Below are 18,181 nucleotides of genomic sequence, written 5' to 3'. Positions count from 1 at the left end.
TCCGAGGGAGGGAGGCCTTTGTATCTGTGACTGGGAGGAAGGAGCCCGGACTCCTTATCCGACCCCAGCCCTCCTTTTTGGGAATTCAGTAACAAACATTTTTTACTGATAGGGTCATGTAATCTAAAATAATTGAACATTATTGATCCAGAGGGGGAAACTGAGGCCCAGAGAGGGGATGGGTCCTGCCTAAAGTCACATAGTCAGTGCCAGAGCTGGGATTCAAACCCAGATTGTCTCTGCTGCCAGACCAGGAAACCTATTAGGTGCCCTGCCCCAGCACACGCTTGGCGGGTACCCTTGGCTCTGGGGCCTCTGGGCCCATCTTCTCCTGATGCTCCCTTTTCCCGTTCCTTTTCCCCAACGGCCCTTCTCTGTATCTCCCCTCCTTAACTGTGAGCAGGGCTGCCTCCTTCAGCTCCTCCTTGGGCCCAGAGAGCCCTCGAGGGATCTAGTGATGCCCTAGGTGGGCACCCCTGAGAGTCCTTCCTCCTGAGCCACCTTGATGCCAGCACAGACCATGTCGGAGCCTGCCTCTTCTCTGGTACTGGATTCTAGTCTACTGAGCCTCTCAGGATCCGAAAGAAGTTTCCACTGGATTTATTCTCTGTCCCTATTAAGTGACTTAAATTTAATTAGGAAGGAGGACTGGCCCTGCCCTGAGTTCAGAATGGCTTTTTTCCTTAGCTATCCCTAACCCTCTCTCCCTCCTTCTCTGTTTCTCTGTATTGTTTCTCTTTGTTTCTGTTTCTGTCTGTATCTCTCTCTCTCACACATACACACACATGCATATACACGCTTTTTAAAAAAAGCTTTGTTTGTTCATTTTCTTTCACTATAGACACTTCCTCCAAAACCCTTCTGTGGAATTCTCCTTAACAGCAATGAAAAACAATCAAAAAAAACCCAACCAGCTGAGGGACTGTGCCCAGCAATGTATGCAGCTCTCTGTACCCATAGCCTCCCACCTCTCTACTTAGACAGCAGAGGCGAGATGTCTCCTTTCAAAGCAGCCCTTTCTCTCTCCCATACACTCTGTCTCTGTATTTGTCTCTCTGTGTGTGTCTCTCTCTTTCTCTCTCTTTCTCTCTCTTTCCCTCTGTCTTTCTATCTCTCTCTCTGACTTTCTCTCTGTCTTTGTCTCTGTCTGTCTCTGTCTCTCTGTCTGTCTGTCTGTCTGTCTCTCTGTCTCTCTCTTTCTTCTTCTCCTCCTCCTCCTCCTCTTCCTCCTCTCCAAGCACTAGTTGTCAGTCCCTCCTAGACCCCGACTGTCACCATCTCTGTCCCTGGGGATCTCTCCTCCCCATTTGTCTCCACGTCACCCCCTGCCTCTTGAGCTCAGTTGCCTGTGACAAGGAGGCCCCTCCTCTCCCCCAGCCTGCAGCCCTTCCCCTCCCTGTCCCAAAATGTGTACCCAATGCCATCAGTTCATCTTGGATGGGTAACCATGTGTGTAGAATCAGGCACCAACCTATGGAGAGGCTTTGGGAGGCTGATCAATGGGCATGCCACGGGAATGAGGCTTCGCTCAAAGAAGGAGCCGACCAGGGGAGCTTGGCTATTGGCTCGGAAAGTTTCTGAAGGGGAAGGGTCTCCCCTTTGTGGTCTCTAGGGCTATGTGTCCCAGTAGGGAAATCATTCGTTTTCCCGGTAGCTTTGGGTTATCCCTCCCAGCTCTGCCATCCCCTGTTCTAAGCTCCCTCTCAGCTCTGCCATCCCCTGTTCTAAGCTCCCTCTCAGTTTTGGCACTCTCTGTTCTAATTCCACTCCCAGCTCTGCCATCCTCTGTTCTAAGCTCCCTCTCAGCTCTGACATCCCCTGTTCTAAGCTCCCTTCCAGCTCTGCCATCCTCTCTTCTAATTCCCCTCCCAGCTCTGACATCCCCTATTCTAAGGGCCCTCCCAGCCCTTGAGTTCTAGAATTCTCTGAACCATAGCCTGTTTCCTGCCATATTTTAGAGAACTGGGCAAGATGCAGCCTGGTGGGAGAAATGTAGCCCCGCTCTGGCTGTTGGCCTATCAGCCGTCTGTGAGGAACAGAGAGGGTGCTGGCTGATTGAATTTTCTGGTTAGTTAAGTCTTTTTCTCTCAGCTCTTCTTGCTAGAGATCTTTCAAAGACATCTGGTTCCACTGTCCTTCTTGAAGAAAAGGACAAAACCTTGTCGTGACAGGTTTTCTTATTCCCAATTTACAGAAGAGGAGATGGAGACTCAGACACGTTAAATGATTAGTCCAGGTTAATCCTACAGGAGAGATGTAACCAAGGTGAGGTGACTGTAGCTATGCCCGGGGCACCAATATTTAGAAGGTACTGACAGCACCTGTCCTTCTTTAGGAGGGGAAAAAACCAAGTGGTTAATCCCCAAGCTGAGTAATCCCCAAGCGTTTGGTCTGGGATTGTACCCAGGATTTCTTTGGTAGAGTGAACTTCTGAGGAGGAAAATCCCACCACTAACATAGATTGGCACCTGATTTGCAACTTATGGGCTCAGCAGGTCTCTCCCCACTTTGATCTACCCTCCACTCTGGATGTCAAAGTGATTTTTTTCCTAAAGCATAGATAGGTCCGTCCATGTCACCTCCCTCCTCAATGAGCCACCATGGCTCCCTATTACCTTCCGGATCAGAAATGAGGTCCTCTATTTGGCATATAAAGCTCTGGCCCTTTCCTGCTTTTCCAGTCACCTCCAGGTCCTCTCGGATCCATCCGTACATCCCGTTCAATCCTCCTCAAACCCTCTCTGACCCACCTCAGTCCCTTTGCCCTGGCTGTGCCTCCCACCTGAAATGCCCTCCCTCCTTCCCTGGCTTCCTTCAAGGGTCAGCCCCAATCTCGCCGTCCATAGAAGGCTGGCTCTGGTCCTCCTGGTGGCTGGGCTCTCCCACTGAAATGATCTTCTTTCTATGCTGGTTATTTATGTGATCTCTCCCCCCCCCCCGGAATGGGGGAAGGAGTTGGCTTTGTCTTCCTTTGTGAACCAAGTACCAGCCCAGTGCCTGGCGCATTGTTCAGTCATCCAGTCGCTTGCCTCTTCGTGACCCTGTGGACTTGTCCATGCAGTTTTCTTGGCAAAGATACATCTCCAGTGCATCCCCAGTTTACAGATGGGGAACTGAGGCAAACCGGGCTACGTGACTTGCCCAGGGTCACATAGCTAGGACGTGTCTGAGGCTGGATTTGAACACAGATCTTCCTGACTCCAGGCCTAGCGCTCTATCCACTGCACCACCTAGCAGCCCCATAGCAAATACTTAAGAAAGGCTTGTTTGTTTTTTTAGATGAATGGACTGACAGGTGACTTACCTTGGCTTGTTTCCTCTGTAAAATGGGGGCATTGTACCCGAGGGGCTTCTAAAGTGCTTTTGAGTTCTACATCTAGAATTTTACTCATACCCTTTGAACGCCTGTAAGCCTCAGTTTCCTCACCTGTGAAGCAATGGGGCTGGCCTACAGGCCCCCAGGGTGCTCCCAGGCTCTGAGGTCTTAGGAGATTCTCTGTCTCCCTGACATTGCGTGCAGCCCCCACATTCCGGCTCAGCACCTTCTTGCTAAGCCAGCCTTGGCTCTTTGCCAGAGTGAGCCGCATGGCTGTTTGAAAGCCTGGGAGCATTTTTTCCAGTGGGCGAGCTTGGGGGAAGAGATGCTGCCCAGGAAGGGGGGAGCAGTTGGTCTTACAAGTGAATTCCTGACTCACTCTCTTCCGTTGTTTGTCATTAAGCGCTGGGTTTAAACCAGCTCTGGAGCTGAGAGATAAGAAGAATACCCGGTGACATTTACAAGCACGTGGTGGTTTGAAGGGCGCTTCACAGGTAGTAGTTCCCCTGGCAGACAGGGCTGCCCACAGATACACCACGTGGAAAGGAGCCAGCAGGGCTGGACTGGGGCCCAGTGGCTGTCCCCTTCCTCGCTTGGATGGCCTTCTGCAAGACACCTGCCCCCGCCCAACCTCAGCTTCCTCCTCTGGAGAATGGGATGGTCACAACTCCGCAGAAGGGGCCTGGAGGCCAATGACTCTGGCCTGTGCCTGAAGAAGAAACCTGACTGAAAACATTTCTGCTGAGCCATCCTCACCTCTGAAGAAAGGCTTCTGGGGAGAGCTCACTACCTTCCAAGGAAAGCCCTTACACTTGGATACACTAATTGTCTGGAAGCCTTTCCTCACCTATGGCCCCAAGTGGCCTCTCTCAGCTTCTCTCCGTTGCTCCTGGGTGGTTCTCTGGGGTCAGGCAACACAAGGCAAAGCCATTCCCCTTTCCCTGTGATGGCCTGTCAGACACTTGGGACTGCCATCATGGGCCCCTCCCGGCTTCACACGCTGTAGCGCGAAGGTGCTTTGGAGGCACCCAGTGCCTGGAGGGCTGGGCTGGGAGTCAGAAAGAAACCCAGCACCGTGTCTATTTCTGACTCCAACGTGTCCATGGGAGGCCCTCGGGCTTCCCTAAAGCTTGATTTCCCACCTGTAAAGTGACGTTGAACTGGATGGCTTTGGAGGCCCTTTCACAGCTGTCAGTGTGTCAGCCCATGGTTCAGTGGTCCCATAGGGGAGCATCTGCTGGGATGAAAGCCAGAAAAGACCTGGGTTTGAATTCTGAGCCTCAGTACCGTCATCTGTAAAGTGGGAATTGGAGTAAGGAAGAGAGAAAGAGACAGAGACAGACAGAGAGAGAGAGAGAGAGAGAGAGAGAGAGAGAGAGGAGAGAGAGAGAGAAGAGAGAGAGAGAGAACAGAGAGAGAGAGAGACAGAGAGAGAGACAGAGAGAGACAGAGAGAGAGAGAGAGAGAAGAGAGAGACAGAGAGACAGAGAGAGAGAGACAGAGAGACAGAGAGAGAGAGACAGAGAGAACAGAGAGAGAGAGACAGAGAGAGAAGGAAGGAGGGAACAAGGGAGGAAGACAGAGACAGAGAAATGGAGACAGAGAGATACAGAGAGAGAGACAGAGAGAACAGAGAGAGACAGAGAGAGACAGAGAGAGAGAGAGAGACAGAGAGAGAGGGAAGGAGGGAACAAAGAAGACAGAGACAGAGAAATGGAGACAGAGAGAGACAGAGAGAGAGAGAGAGAGAGAGAGAGACAGAGAGAGAGAGAGAGACAGAGAGAACAGAGAGAGAGAGAACAGAGAGAGAGAGAGAGACAGAGAGAACAGAGAGAGAGAGAGAGACAGAGACAGAGAGAGAGAGACAGAGAGACAGAGAGAACAGAGAGAGGAGACAGAGAGAACAAAGAGAGAGAGACAGAGAGAGACAGAGAGAGAGGGAAGGAGGGAAGAAGGGAGGAAGACAGAGACAGAGAAATGGAGACAGAGACAGACAGAAAGACAGAGACAGAGAGTGAGAGACAGAGACAAAGACAGACAGACAGAGAGAGAAAGAAAGAGACAGAGAGACAGAGAAAGATGGAAAAAGAGACAGACAGGGAGGGAGGGAGACAGAGAGAGCACTTCGAAGTCTACAGAGCAGGTCCATTCCTGACTCGACTGCCACTCGGATGCCAGGCCTTGTCACCTGCCTCTACGCCCTCTCTTGAATCCGGCCCATCCTCGCTGCAAAGTCCCCTCTGCTGCTCAGTCCCCATCACTCCTCCCTGGTGAGAGGTGAGAGCAGCTGCTCACTTGTCTCCCTGCCCCCGATGTCTCCCTTCTCTGGCTCACCTTCCCTGGAGCTGGCAGAGGAAGTTTCTAAGGTTCAGGCCTAACCACGTTGCTTCCATGCTCCAGAAACTTCGGTGACTCCCTCTTGCCCTTGGAAAACCCCCACCTCCTGAGCCTGGCATTCGAGGCCTGTGCAGTCAGCAGGATTAGTCGGGTGACCTCCCAAGTGTCCCTGGCTCTAAAGCAGCCTCCTGTGGTCCCCTTCACAGACAGGATGTTCCAGGAAAACTGGACTCCCAGCTGTGCCCATCCTCCACACCTCTCTCCTGCCTTCAGACAAGTTGTCCTCTGTGCCTGGAATGCCCTCCATTGATCGATCAAGAAAGCAGAGTGCATTAATTCAGGGCTTACTGTGTGCCAGACTGTGCAGAGACCTGGCCTGCCAGAGGCAGACAGGGAAGCCTCCCCTGCTCTCAAGGAGACACCACCTCCGCTGCTCTATCCGTCCAGGCCCACGAAGGCCAACAAGCCAGCCTTCGTGAATGCTTATCGGTTGGGAAGAACAGGAGACTTGAGCTGGACTCCTGCCAGACCCCTAGAGCATGAGATGACCATGAAAGGACAATGGGCTACCATGGAAAGAGCCAGAGGACCCAGGTTCAAATCCTGCTTCTGACCCTTTGCCAGTCAGGAACCTCTGGCCCTCTGGAAAATGAAGGAAGTTGCTCTTCCAAGATCTGTCCATCTCTAGCCTCAGTTTCCTTGTGTGTTAAATAATGTAGTTGGGGGGCAGCTGGGTGGCACAGTGAATAGAGCTCTGGCCTTGGAGTCAGGAGTACCTGAGTTCAAATCTAGCCTCAAATACTTAACTAGCTGTGTGACCTTGGGCAGGTCACTTAACCCTGATCACCACCTGAATGAATGAATGAATAAATAAATGAATGAATGAATGAATGAATGAATAAATGAATGAATGAATGAATAAATAAATAAGTAGATAGATAAATAAATAAGTAAATGAATGAATGAATAAATAAATGAATGAATAAATAATGTAGTTGGGCTTGATGGCTGCTGAGCTCCCTTTCAGACCTAGCCTCAGTTTCCCCATCTGTAAAACATTCTCTGGCCCCTCTCAGGCCTCTTCTGGCCCTAAGCTGGTGCTCCCATGTTCTATCAAATCCTTTCCAACTCAAGACCTCTGCCCTTTCTAATTCTGGGACCTTTGGGAGGTGGTCAAGAGATCAGAGAAGAGCAGGGGGGCCTATGGTCTGTGGCAAAGAGATCAGGCACTGTTAGGAAATAAGGGGGAGTTAGAGAAAGTGGGGACAGGCATAGAGAGCTTTGAATGCTGGCCCAAGGAAGGCGTGACTGTCCCATAAGTGTCAGGGAACCAAGGAAGGTTGTATGTTCCAAGCTGGGCATGAGAAAGGTGGTTCTGGGAGCCTGGAGGGGGAATGGAAGGAGAGGAGCTGGATGGGAGGAGGCAGCACCTGGCCCTGGGTGGGGGGCCACAGGAGGAGGAAGGGGAGGATGGGGCAAAACTCCTTGTTACTCCCACGTGGCCTTCAAGACCCCGGCAGCGCAAGCACTCCTCAGACAGTAACGATAGCTGGTACTTTTATAGGGTTTTTAAGGGTTTGCAAAGCACTGTACTTAATATTGTATCATTTATCCTCATAACAACCTTGTTATGTAGGGTTACTATCCCTATTTTACAGATCAGAGAAACTGGGGCAGACAGAGCTAGAGTGCCTTGTCTCACGTCTAGTGTCTGCGGCTGAATTTGCAGCCCTGCGTTCTACAGCCTGGCACCAGGTCAAACATCTAACATGCTTTACGTCCTCCTTCAAATGTCCTTTCCTCTGCCAGGTTTTCTAGACTGGGTCCCCAAGAAGATGCAGAGGGTGGGATGTGTCGAGCTGCTGAACACGGTGCAGAGGCGAATACAGCCCCGGCTCCATGTCTTTGGACACATTCACGAAGGTCAGTGACCGCCGAAGACCGAGGGGTCAGCGCCAGCTCCCTGAGCTGGAAAAAGGCAGGGTGGGCCAGTGAGGAGAGCCCTGGGCTTGGACAACAGGGCAAGAGGAGTGGGATTGAGTCCCAACTCTGTGCCTCTGGCCAATTTGCTCATCTTTGGACCTCAGTTTCCTCCTCTAAAAAATAAGGGTAATAACCCATGCCTCACAGAGTGTAATCCTTAATGGGTCAGTCACTAATAGCTGTGTGACTTGAAACAAGTCCCTTGCCCTCTCTGAGGCTGTGAAAAGAGGGGCTGGATGGGAGGGTCTGCAGGGGCCCTTCCAGACTGTGATTATGGTCCCTCGTGGCCCTCGTTTGATGTCTGGGAGGTTGGTAGCGTGACACAGGATGAGGTACAGACACGGATGACCCTGTGGGGAACACGGTTGTTGTTACTGCCATTTTACAGATGAAGAAACTGAGGCAGACCAGGGTTAAGTGACTTGCCCAGGGTCACACAGCCAGTGAGTGTGTGAGGCAGGATTTGAATGCTGGGGAGTCTTTCTGACACCCCCATACCCGGCCTAGCACCAGGAACAAAGTGTCAGGAACACAGTAGGCACCGGCCTGGATTTGATTTCCACAGCGCTGAAATGTCACTCAGTGCCTCTCCCATCTTCCATCTGAAGAGTGTTTAACAGGTATGCGCTTCTTTCTGCCCTAGGGTACGGCGTCATGGCAGATGGGACGACTACATACGTGAACGCGTCAGTGTGCACTGTGAACTACCAGCCTGTTAACCCTCCCATAGTCATCGATTTGCCCACCCCCCGAAACTCCTGATCGCTCCGGGGCCCCGGCTCATCTTCCCCCACCCCCCGTCAGCAACTGTCTGTGCCTGGCTAAAGATGGCAGAGCCTGGCTCTCCCCAGGAGTGCGCCCCTGCCACATCTGTTTTTCTTCTACATCATCCCATCTGGGGGAGGGGGCTTGGGCCCTGGAGGGAGCCACTCACCCCTGGGTCTAGGCCCACAGGCAGCTGGAAGGCCGTTCTGCGTGTATGTTCTATTTAATCTGTTAAAGGACACCGCCTCATGACGCCACGTACTGTTTCCATGTCTCGTTTTTAAACAATTATAGGGCCTCCATCGACACACAATTTCAGGGACCTCTTGGGCACCCAGCCAGAGGAGACTAAGCTAGGATGTCGCTGTCTAACAATGGACGGACCTTCATTCGTGGCTGCTCTGGGGAGCTCCCTGATTGGGGTCTAGGGGAGGCAGAATAGTTTTAGCCAACGTGGGCCCCTGCCTTCAGGGAGGTCACAGTCTAGTAGGGGGATAGATGACTCTGATCTACAACACTGAGGGAGAAATGCATTAGAAAGGGGTAAACGGTGGGACGGGAGGGAGGTCCAATGAGGGGAAGCCAACGCAAGGGAAGGAAGACTGCTATAGTGGGCTGAGCACTTAGATTGTATTCAGAAAGACCTGGGTTCAAATCCTGCCTCGGACACTGACTGCATGACCCTGGGCAAGTCACTAGGTCTGTGATGACTGAAGGTGGTGGATTCAATGAATCCCTTCCAGCTCTGAATCTCTAATATTATCCTCACTCCTGCACCCACTGCCCTTCCCAGGGGAGGATGGCCTGACTGCTACAGTGTGGGCTCTTTGGCCTTGCACTGGCAGTGGGTGGTCTGGGTTCTAGTTCCAGGGGAGCCCCTTAAGGACTGTGTGACCTCGGCAGGTCCCTCTCTCTCTTCCTGTGCTTCCTTATTCAGAAAGGGGATTTGGGGATTGAGCCGGACAAGCCCCGAGTCCCTTCCAGGTCTGGCGTGCCCTGATCCTGTGGATGGGGGGACCTCGTGAGGCTCTCTGCGTGCAGCCTTGGAAGTCTCCTCCCCAGCTTGCCAGAAACAACTGCTTGGCCCTTTATTTTCTTCCCCTCAGAGCTGGGGCCATTTTTCTGCAAAGCTGTAATCTGTAACTGTTATGAAAATATTAGAGCGAGCCCGTGCCATTCCCGAAGAGTGTTCAAACATTGAAGGAGGAGCTGTCCCCCAGGGGGCCACCACCACTCCATCTGGGCTGAGCTATGGAGGTACAGGTCCCCACAGCCAGAGCCTCCTGCTCCAGGGGCCCGTGCCCTCTCTTCAGCAGCTCCAGGACACGGGAGGGGGGCACTCGCCCATGTCCAGGCCAGAGTGTGTTCCTCCAAGTCAGGGTGAAAACAGTTTTATTTGGGGAAATTTGCCATGTGGGTGTCCATACTGTGTGTCTGCTTGCAGAAACAGACAGCTTGGGAGCTGAGTCTGGAAGTGTTCACGGGCAATCAGAAAGGCTTAAAACCCAGCCCACCGATACACATGCACCACGGCGTACATTCCCAGAAGCCTCAGCGAAATGGGTCTCCTGCCTCCTGCACTGTCCTTGGACAGGACATGCTTCCTTCATTCCATTTCCTCTTTACCATTCAGATTTGGAACCCCACAATAGTATCCTTTAGGTTAGAACCTTGACTGGATGTCAACCAGCTGAGGGGGCATTGCCAGGGAATCTAAAGACCAGAGTAAGACCCTGGTTGTTTCCTGCATTACCAGGAACAACTAACTTCCCCATGGGGTCTCAGCTTCCCTCTCTGATGAATGAGGAAGTTGGACAAGATGCTGAGAGTCTCTGCCACTTTCAAATGCGATGTTCTGACGATTTACGTGCCAAGGCACCTTCTCTTGTCCAATAGTCCATGTTCTAAAGGCTTTTCATGCTTTGGTATTCTAGATTCTTAGATACTGCCCTAATAGTTTATGTTCTATGTTGTATGGCCCCTCTACCTTTAACATTCCATGTTCTAAGATCCCTCCGAACTCTAGAATTCATTTGTTCCAAGGCCCCTCCTAGCTCTGATATTCATATTTTTTTTCTAAAGCCCCTCCCAGCTTTGACATTCCCTGTTCTAAGGCCCCTCCCAGCTCTGACATCCCCTGTTCTCAGGCCCCTCCCATCACTGACCCTCCCTGTTTTAAGGCCCCTCCCAGTGCTCACATTCTATGACTGTGATCTATCAGGCTGATAAGCAAATTCCCCTTGGTATGGAGGAAGGTTGTGGGAAGAAATAAAGGTCTCTTTTTGGTGTGAGCTTTGGGTTCATGTTATGCCAAAATTCAGGTTCTGGAATCTCCAGGAATCCTCTTCTTTGGCCCAGCTCTCCTGGAAGAGGACAATGGTTTCCTTTCTTGGGCTTGGCATTGGCCCATTCTGCTGAACTAGTGACCCAATAGTTTTCAGGTGTCACTCAAGGCTTCATTAACTACAAAGGGATCACTGAGAGTGGGACTTCACCTTAGCTCAGGACAAGGTCATGGGCAGCAGGTGCCCCCACTCCTGGAAATAGGCTCTAAGGGAAAGAAGCCAGAAATGTTTACATTGAGCCTCTCAGTGCTACAGATACTAAAACTATTAGACCAGGTAAGGGGGTGGGGTGGGGTGAGGGTCAAGAGGCAGTTTTTGTATGTCAGTCATCAAATACTCTCTTTACAAAACCATTTTTCCTAAGGTATGTTCAAAATATTGTGTATTTTTATGTGGAAAACGTTATGAACACAGCTGCTCCTTTAAAGGAAAATTCATTAAAAGGACTTGAGGTATGAACGATTAGAGAGCGCTCTTTAATCATTCTGGCAGAACTGGATTGTTCCTGTAATTTTTTTGTCAAGCATGTTAGACAAATAAAATCTTTCAAAGAGCAAATGGCCCCCATAGTGTATCCGCCATCCCCTCACTGTCTCTGTGACTCTGAAGCCAAGGGAAAATAAGCCCTCCTTCCCTTCTTTCCTCCCTTCCTTCTTCCTTTCCTTCCTTCATTTCTTCCTCCCTTCCCTCTCTCCTTCCTGCTTTCCCTACCTTCTCTCACTGGGCTCCTCTCTCTCCTCTCTCTCTCTCTCTCTCTCTCTCTCTCTCTCCTCTCTCTCTCTCTCTCTTTCTCTCTCTCTCTCCTTCTCTCTCTCCCCCTCCCCTCTTTCTTTTCTTCTTTCAAAGAATCATGGGACCTCAGAGCTAAAAGGGACCTTAGTGGCCTTCTAATCTAATACACTGTGAGTTCCTTGAAAGCAGGGTCTGGTTGTGGGTTTTTGCCTCCCAGAGCTTAGCATAATACCTGGCACACAGTAGGTGCTTAATAAGTGCTAGTTGACTTAATTAACCTCCTACCTGAACAGGAATTCCCTCTACCAAGGGCTCATATAGCCACCACTTAAGCCTCTGTCCTATTGGGCAGCCTGCTCCTTGCAGGAATGTCTACTCCTCTTGGGCCAAGCAGAAGGCCAGTCCCTTCTTTAAACATTTGAAGAGAGCTCTCATGGCCCTCCTGACTTTTCTTTGTCCCAAAAGTCCCTAGTTCCTTCAACCAAGATCCATGCCTCCTCTCCTCCCTCCTTTCCTCCTTCCTCCCTCTCTCTTTTCCTTCCTTCCTTCCCTTCTCTCTTCCTTCTCTCCTTCCATCCTTTCTGTCTTCCTGCCTCCCCGCCCCACAAACTCCTGGAGCTATCCATCCAAGCCAGCCTCTCCCTGACAAGTTGTCATAAGCCGATGTTGAAAGAGTCCCAGTGACTGCCTCCTGAGTGCTGCTGGACAGCGCCAATTCCCAGGCAATCCTTCCTCACGCTGAGTTAGGCAGCAGCCTCTCTGCGGCTTTCCCACATTGCTCCTAGTTTGTTTCTCTAGGACCGAGCAGAACATGCCATGGCCTTTCAACTGTTTGAAGACAGCAAGCTCTGTACTCTCTGAGGCCCGCTTCTATTTGCCAGATTAAACATCCCCAGTTCCTTCCTTCCTTCCATCTATCCTTTCTTCCCCTCCCCTCTTCTTCTCCTCTCTCCATTCCGTATCTTTATTTTTCTCTCTTTCCCTCTTTCTCTCTCTGTCTCTCCTTCCCTTTCCTTTCTCTTTCTCTGTTTCTCCTCCATCTCTGTCTTTCTTTCTGTCTCTGTCTCCCCTCCCCCTTTTTCTGCCCCCCTCTGTCTTTCTGTCTCCCCTTCCCCCCTTCTCTGCCTCTCTCTCTCACTGTATGTCTCTGTCTCTACTCTGAAAAAAAATCAAGAAGCAGACAGTCCCCATAGATAGTGTATCTACCCGCCCCAAATTGCTTCTGTGACATTCAGCTTGGCTCTGAAATACATGTAAAATTATACTCCCCAGCTGTGCTCCCTTTCTTCCTTTTCTCTCTTCTCTCTTTCTTCCTTCCCCCTTTCTTTATCTTTCTGTGTCAGTCTTTTTTTCTTCTCCCTCTCTCCTTCCTTCTCCGTCCCCGTCTCTCTCTATCTCTCTTTTCCTCTTGGCTTCTTCCCTTGCTTTCTTGTCTTTCTTTTCTCTTTTTTGCTAAAGCGAGAAGCACCCATCCATTTCTGTGCAATGCCATCAGCCCGCACCAGCTGCCAGGGAAGATTGCAGAGGGTGGCTGAGCGAAGGCTGGCTTGTCGCTGGGTTTCCCAGCCAAGTTCTGCTGTTCCCAAAGATGTAAAATAAAATGTGAAAATCTCTGAAATCCCAGAGAGACAGAGCTGGCCTCATTGTCACACCTACTCTCTGGGACAAGCTCTGGAAGGTCAGGGGCACTTGCCTCAGGAGGGCTTGTAAGGTTGGGAAGGAGGGACTGGCTAGCGTCCCTTCTGGTGAATGGCAGAGACCCTGGATTTCTAGAGAGCTAGGGTCAGGGAAGATGCTCCATGGGTGGCAGCCCAGGCCTGACACGGGGTGGGCATGAATGGAGGGCAAGACACTGGAAGGCCCAGCAGGGCAGGGAAGGTAGCGCCCCAGCATGGAACTCTGGAAAGAAGCTTTTAGGGGTGGATGATGGAGAGCTCGGTGGTCAGCTGCAGGTTGGAGTCTGTGCAGGGAAGCAGATCATGGATCTTGGGAGATAGCTGATGGACATCAATCAGGGAAGTCTGGCAGGGGGAGCAAAGACTCATCCATGGAGATAATCTAGGCTCCCCAGAGAGCTCTGAGGACAAGGCAGGACCCAGCCCTGGAGACTCAGAGGTCCAGGGCAGAAAACCTGGGCAGAGGCTTAGGCACCCTGGGAGGAAGGAGGGAATTCAACAAGGGAATCCACATGATTACAAAGCACCTACTAAGTTCTAAGCCCTAAGCTAAGTAGTGGGGACACAAGGATGAAAGCCAAGTAAGCCCTCAGGAAGCTTACATTCTACTGGGGCATGATATCCACAAAGACTAGTAAAAGGTGATTTTAGGAGAACTGGAGGAAATAGGGAAGGCTAGCCCTCGGGCTAAGCCTTGGAAAAAGTCCAGGATTCTGAAGGGGGTCGAGGGAGGGAGGGCATTTCAGGAATGAGGCACAGCCCGTGCAAAGTCACCGAGGTGAGAGATGGAAGGGCAGGTCGGGAATACTTAACAGCGCAGTTTGGCAGAACAAAAGATGCACGCACAACCGAGGGCAAAGAGCAGATGCCAGAAATTGGGAAAGGCCTCGAATGACAAGCAATGGAAAGGGCCCAATTATTGGCCTGGGGCCCAAGAGGGGACTCAGTCAGAGTGCCCAGTCTAAGGGCTACTTGTGAGAACCAGAAAGCCAGAACAGGACCAGAAGACCAGGGGACTGGACACAGAGCCCCTGCAACTATGTCACCACCCCCCCCATCCCAAGGCCTAGGGCAGGAGGTGAATGGGTCCAGGTGTGCAAAGCTGTCATGCTAGAGCTCCTTGTGGAGGACTCAAGGTTTAGACAAAGAACTTACAATCAGTAAGATCAAAGATTGGTCAGAGGTGAGAGGGGCCTGAGAACAGGGGATGGCAGAGCTGGAAGGGGCCTGAGAACATGGAAGGTCAGAGCTGGAAGGAGCCTTAGAACAGGGGATGGCAGAGCTGGAAGGGGCCTGAGAACAAGGAGCTGAGATGGATGTCCTATCCCTTCCTTCCACAAAGTGAAAGATTCAAGGAGGGAAGACTTCCCATCAGCAGTACAGGGTGTGTGTGTGTGTGTGTGTGTGTGTGTGGTGTGTGTGTGTGTGTGTGTGTATGAGGACAGAGAGAGAGAGAGAGAGAGAGAGAGAGAGAGAGAAGAGAGAGACAGAGACAGAGACAGACAGAGAGAGAGAGAGAGAGAGAGAGAGAGAGAGAGAGAGACAGAGAGAGAGAGATTGTGTATGTGACTTTAATTCATTTTCACACAACCCTTTCTGGTCTATGAAAGCCTTTCATGTCTCTCATCTTGTTGGATTTTCATAACTACCCTGTGAAATCAGTATAGAACTATCATTAGCACCCTTTTACAGATGAGGAAACTGAGGCTTCTAGGGAGAAGTGATCTGCCCATCTGGACCTGCAGAACTTGGGCTCAAAGGTGCATCCTCATCTCTCTTCCTTCCCCTGGCATGCTGGGGTGCCCTCTGAGGGCAAGGCATTTCCCCCTCAAATCACAGACCCTCAGAGTTAGGAGGGTGCTTTTCTAGAGTCCAGCTGTTACCACTCAGGAATCTTCAGCAGGGTCCCTGGCACAGGGCCTTGAAGCCGCTGCTTTGGAAACCTTTGGATTAATAGGCCTGTATTTATTAAACACCATGTGATGGGGATACAGAGACAGAAGGGAAACATCCCTGCCCTCAGACAGCTTCCACTCTAGCAGAGGAGACAAGATATATCCAAAGAGGTTGGAAATCAGGCTTTAAGAGGAAGGCACTAGCGGGGGTTGGGAGGTTTCTACAAAAAGGGGTTACTGCAGAAAGTCAAGCATGTTCTGAATCTTGAAAGAAATCTGAGATGCCAGGAGTCAGAGGTGAGGAAGGAAGGCATTCCAGGTATGGGGGAGAGCCAGTACAAAGGCCCAGAGATGGGGGTGGGTGAAGGTCATGTGTGAAGAACCCCAAGAAAGTCAATGTGGCTGGACTGCAGAGTGCACAAAGGAGAGGAATGTGGCATAAGGCTGGAGAGTAGGATGGGTCCAGGTCATAAAGAGCTCTAAATGCCAGATTTGGTCATGGAGGTAATAGGGAGCCATAGAAGTTAAATGAGTGATGGTCATGCCCATGGCCATTCTGTAGGGCTAAGGAACTTTACTGTGGTAGGAAACCTCCACTTTGGAGATCTCTTATTGCTCAAGAGTGATTTTTTTCCCCTTGTATTGAGCTGATATCTGCCTCTGCAACTTTTTCCTGAAAAGCCTTGTTGGAGATGATAACACACACCTATCTACATGAGATGTTACAGGAGACAGAATCACTATTCCTGCCCATCACTCACAGTCGCTAGTTTCCCAGTTCCCAGAATTCCTGAACTTAGGAGGGCTCCAGGCAGAGAACTGAAGCCTAGCTCCAGTTGAGGAACTGAGCCCAGAGTCCACTGGTGCCCTGAGACCCTGCACTATTCACTCTGCCCACATCAGATTTAGACATTCTGGGGTCCCTGGGGCCTCCATGTTGCTCTGGCAGCCAGGAGGGAGCTGGCTTTTTCAGGAGACAGTGCTTTCAAATAAGGGAAATGTTAAAATATGTTTGCCGCGGATGGCAAAGTGATTTGTTCTCGGGGGGCAGCCAGGAAAAGAGTTCTAGATGACGAAGCCGTCTCTGCAGTCGGGTGTTTTTCCTGCTGGCTCACATCATGCCATCGGAGCTAAGAAAAATGTTCTTCCCTTAACCACCATGTCTTTTCACACTCTGACAGGCAATTAAGATGCAAATTAAAAATGGTAATTAGAAAGTTTCGCATTTACTCCAATGCAGAAGATTAAAAAGATGGGAATTCAAAATAGGATCCAGGAAAGGCTGTGTGAGTCCTAAGGCAAAGAAAAAATTCCCCACTCCCCCCACCCAACACACACACACACACACATACACACACACACACACAATACTTCAGTTGAAGCAAATGGTGGCTTGCTTTTCAAAGGAAGTATCTGGAGAAATTGGTTTCTCAGGGAGATTTAGGGAACAAGAAATCAAGGTAAATCCTAAGAGAAGAGGGAAGCTTCTCAGAAGATGTTGCCAAGGATTAAACTGTTCCTGACCTCATGACTCAGAGTGGTCACTTGTCTTTTCATCTATAATGTGCCAAAGACTTCAGGCAGCTCACAGCACAGCCCCATTAATCAGTAAGCATTTATTAAGCATTTACTACATCAAAGACATTGTGATGCAAGATAAAAGTGAAGCAGTGTCTGCCCTCAAGAATCTTCCGTGCAAATGGTGGAAAGAACAGGTACACGTGAGTATGTACAGGAAATGATAGTCCGGGAAGGGGCTGCCCAACTCGTGAGAGTCTTCCCAAGAACACCCATAACACAAGGGAGCAGAAACATAGGTACCCAGGGAAAGTAACCCAGAGAACCAGTTTCCCCAGGGTTATGTTTCAATGCCACAAAATGTCCCTTGCTCTCCTCTTGTCTGCATTTAGCCCTGTAGACCAGACTAGAAATAGCAGCCCAGACGCCTAGGCTCTCACTGCTTTTAATAGTTGGCTACAGGACCTCTCAGAGGGAAGAGAGACTGGTACCCTTGCCAGGATTATTGGCAACAACTGATGCCCTTCTGTCCCTCAGATCGATACTGTCCTGCCTTCCTGACTGGTAACATAAGGCAGGATTTGGGGGCTGAATTCATTTGATAGAAAAGCCAGATGGCTCCTAGTGTGGGGCGTGGAAATCCTGTCAGAACTTAGCAGCCCCTCTAGTCAGACATTCTTCCCTCCTCCCCCAGGAAAACTGAATTTGAAAAACAGTAAGTGAATTCTTCTGGGTCTCAGAAAAATGGAGCATTGCACCAAGCGTCATGCCAGCCATCCTAGTCCCCTCAATGTTTCCCCTCCCTCAGAACACCCCGAGGACCGTCTCAGCCCCATCCCTCATCACCCTCTCATTCAATCAGGATGCACTGGCAAAATCTCTTAGAGACATTGTTTCCCGCAGTCCCCATCGCCTCATGCCTGGATGACTAGCGCAGTCTCCTCCCTGCCTCCAATGGCTGCCTCGAGATATACTCCTTGCCTAATGTTCCAATTGTCCAGCTTGTCCAGAATCCTCCCAATGCTCCCTATTACCTATGAGATCAAGCCTGACCTCGTTATTCTAGCATTCAAGGCTCTCCATACTAAAGCCTCCTTTTCCAGTCTTCCTCTGTACTCCCTTGTGCCACTGCGAGTTATGCAGCCAACTCCCACGTCTGAAGTACTGTAGCTCTTTACTACCACCTAATGAATCTTCTTCCCTAAGGCCCAGTTTCGGTGCCACCTCTTCCATGAAGCCTTCCCAGGTTCCCCCAGAGGAAAGTGAGCTCCCTCACCACGTCTTCCCAAACCATGCGGTCTGGATCTCCCTTTTGTCCCCCTCAAACTCCACCCTCTACTTTAACTTAGCAGTATCCAGATTGTATCTTCCCTCCTAGACGGGGAGATCCTGGAAGACCATTACTAGGCTTGTTTCCTTTGTATATTTGTTGTATCTTTTGTATATTTATTTCTTTGTGTATTTCTTGTATCTTTGTTTTGTCTTTTCTTTCAAAGGCAGTGTGGACGGTGCACTTGCCTTAGCAAAGACCTACATTTAAATCTTGCCTCAGACAAGCTAGCTGTGTGACGCTGGGAAAGTAACCTAATGGCTCTCAGCCTCCATATTCTCCTC

The 18,181-nt window shown here is 50.5% G+C and overlaps 1 protein-coding gene across 2 annotated transcripts in view; it reads left to right on the top strand.

The window, feature by feature from the left end:
- MPPED1 (metallophosphoesterase domain containing 1) overlaps positions 1–8,658 on the top strand; it is a 113,290-nt gene extending 104,632 nt beyond the window's left edge. For both annotated transcript variants that reach the window (XM_020982812.2, XM_020982813.2), the window contains 2 exons: positions 7,463–7,576; positions 8,280–8,658. In XM_020982812.2, the coding sequence (XP_020838471.1) occupies positions 7,463–7,576; positions 8,280–8,398 (233 nt within the window). In that variant the 3' untranslated portion in view covers positions 8,399–8,658. The remainder of the gene's footprint in view (positions 1–7,462; positions 7,577–8,279) is intronic.
- The last annotated feature ends 9,523 nt before the right edge of the window (positions 8,659–18,181 follow it).

The sequence above is a fragment of the Phascolarctos cinereus genome, unplaced genomic scaffold, assembly GCF_003287225.1.
Source record: "Phascolarctos cinereus isolate Bilbo 61053 unplaced genomic scaffold, phaCin_HiC Scaffold_1;HRSCAF=81, whole genome shotgun sequence".
NCBI classification, from domain to species: domain Eukaryota; kingdom Metazoa; phylum Chordata; class Mammalia; order Diprotodontia; family Phascolarctidae; genus Phascolarctos; species Phascolarctos cinereus.
The sequence above is the reverse complement of the archived record's forward strand: the minus strand, read 5'-3'. Positions and strand labels throughout refer to the sequence as shown.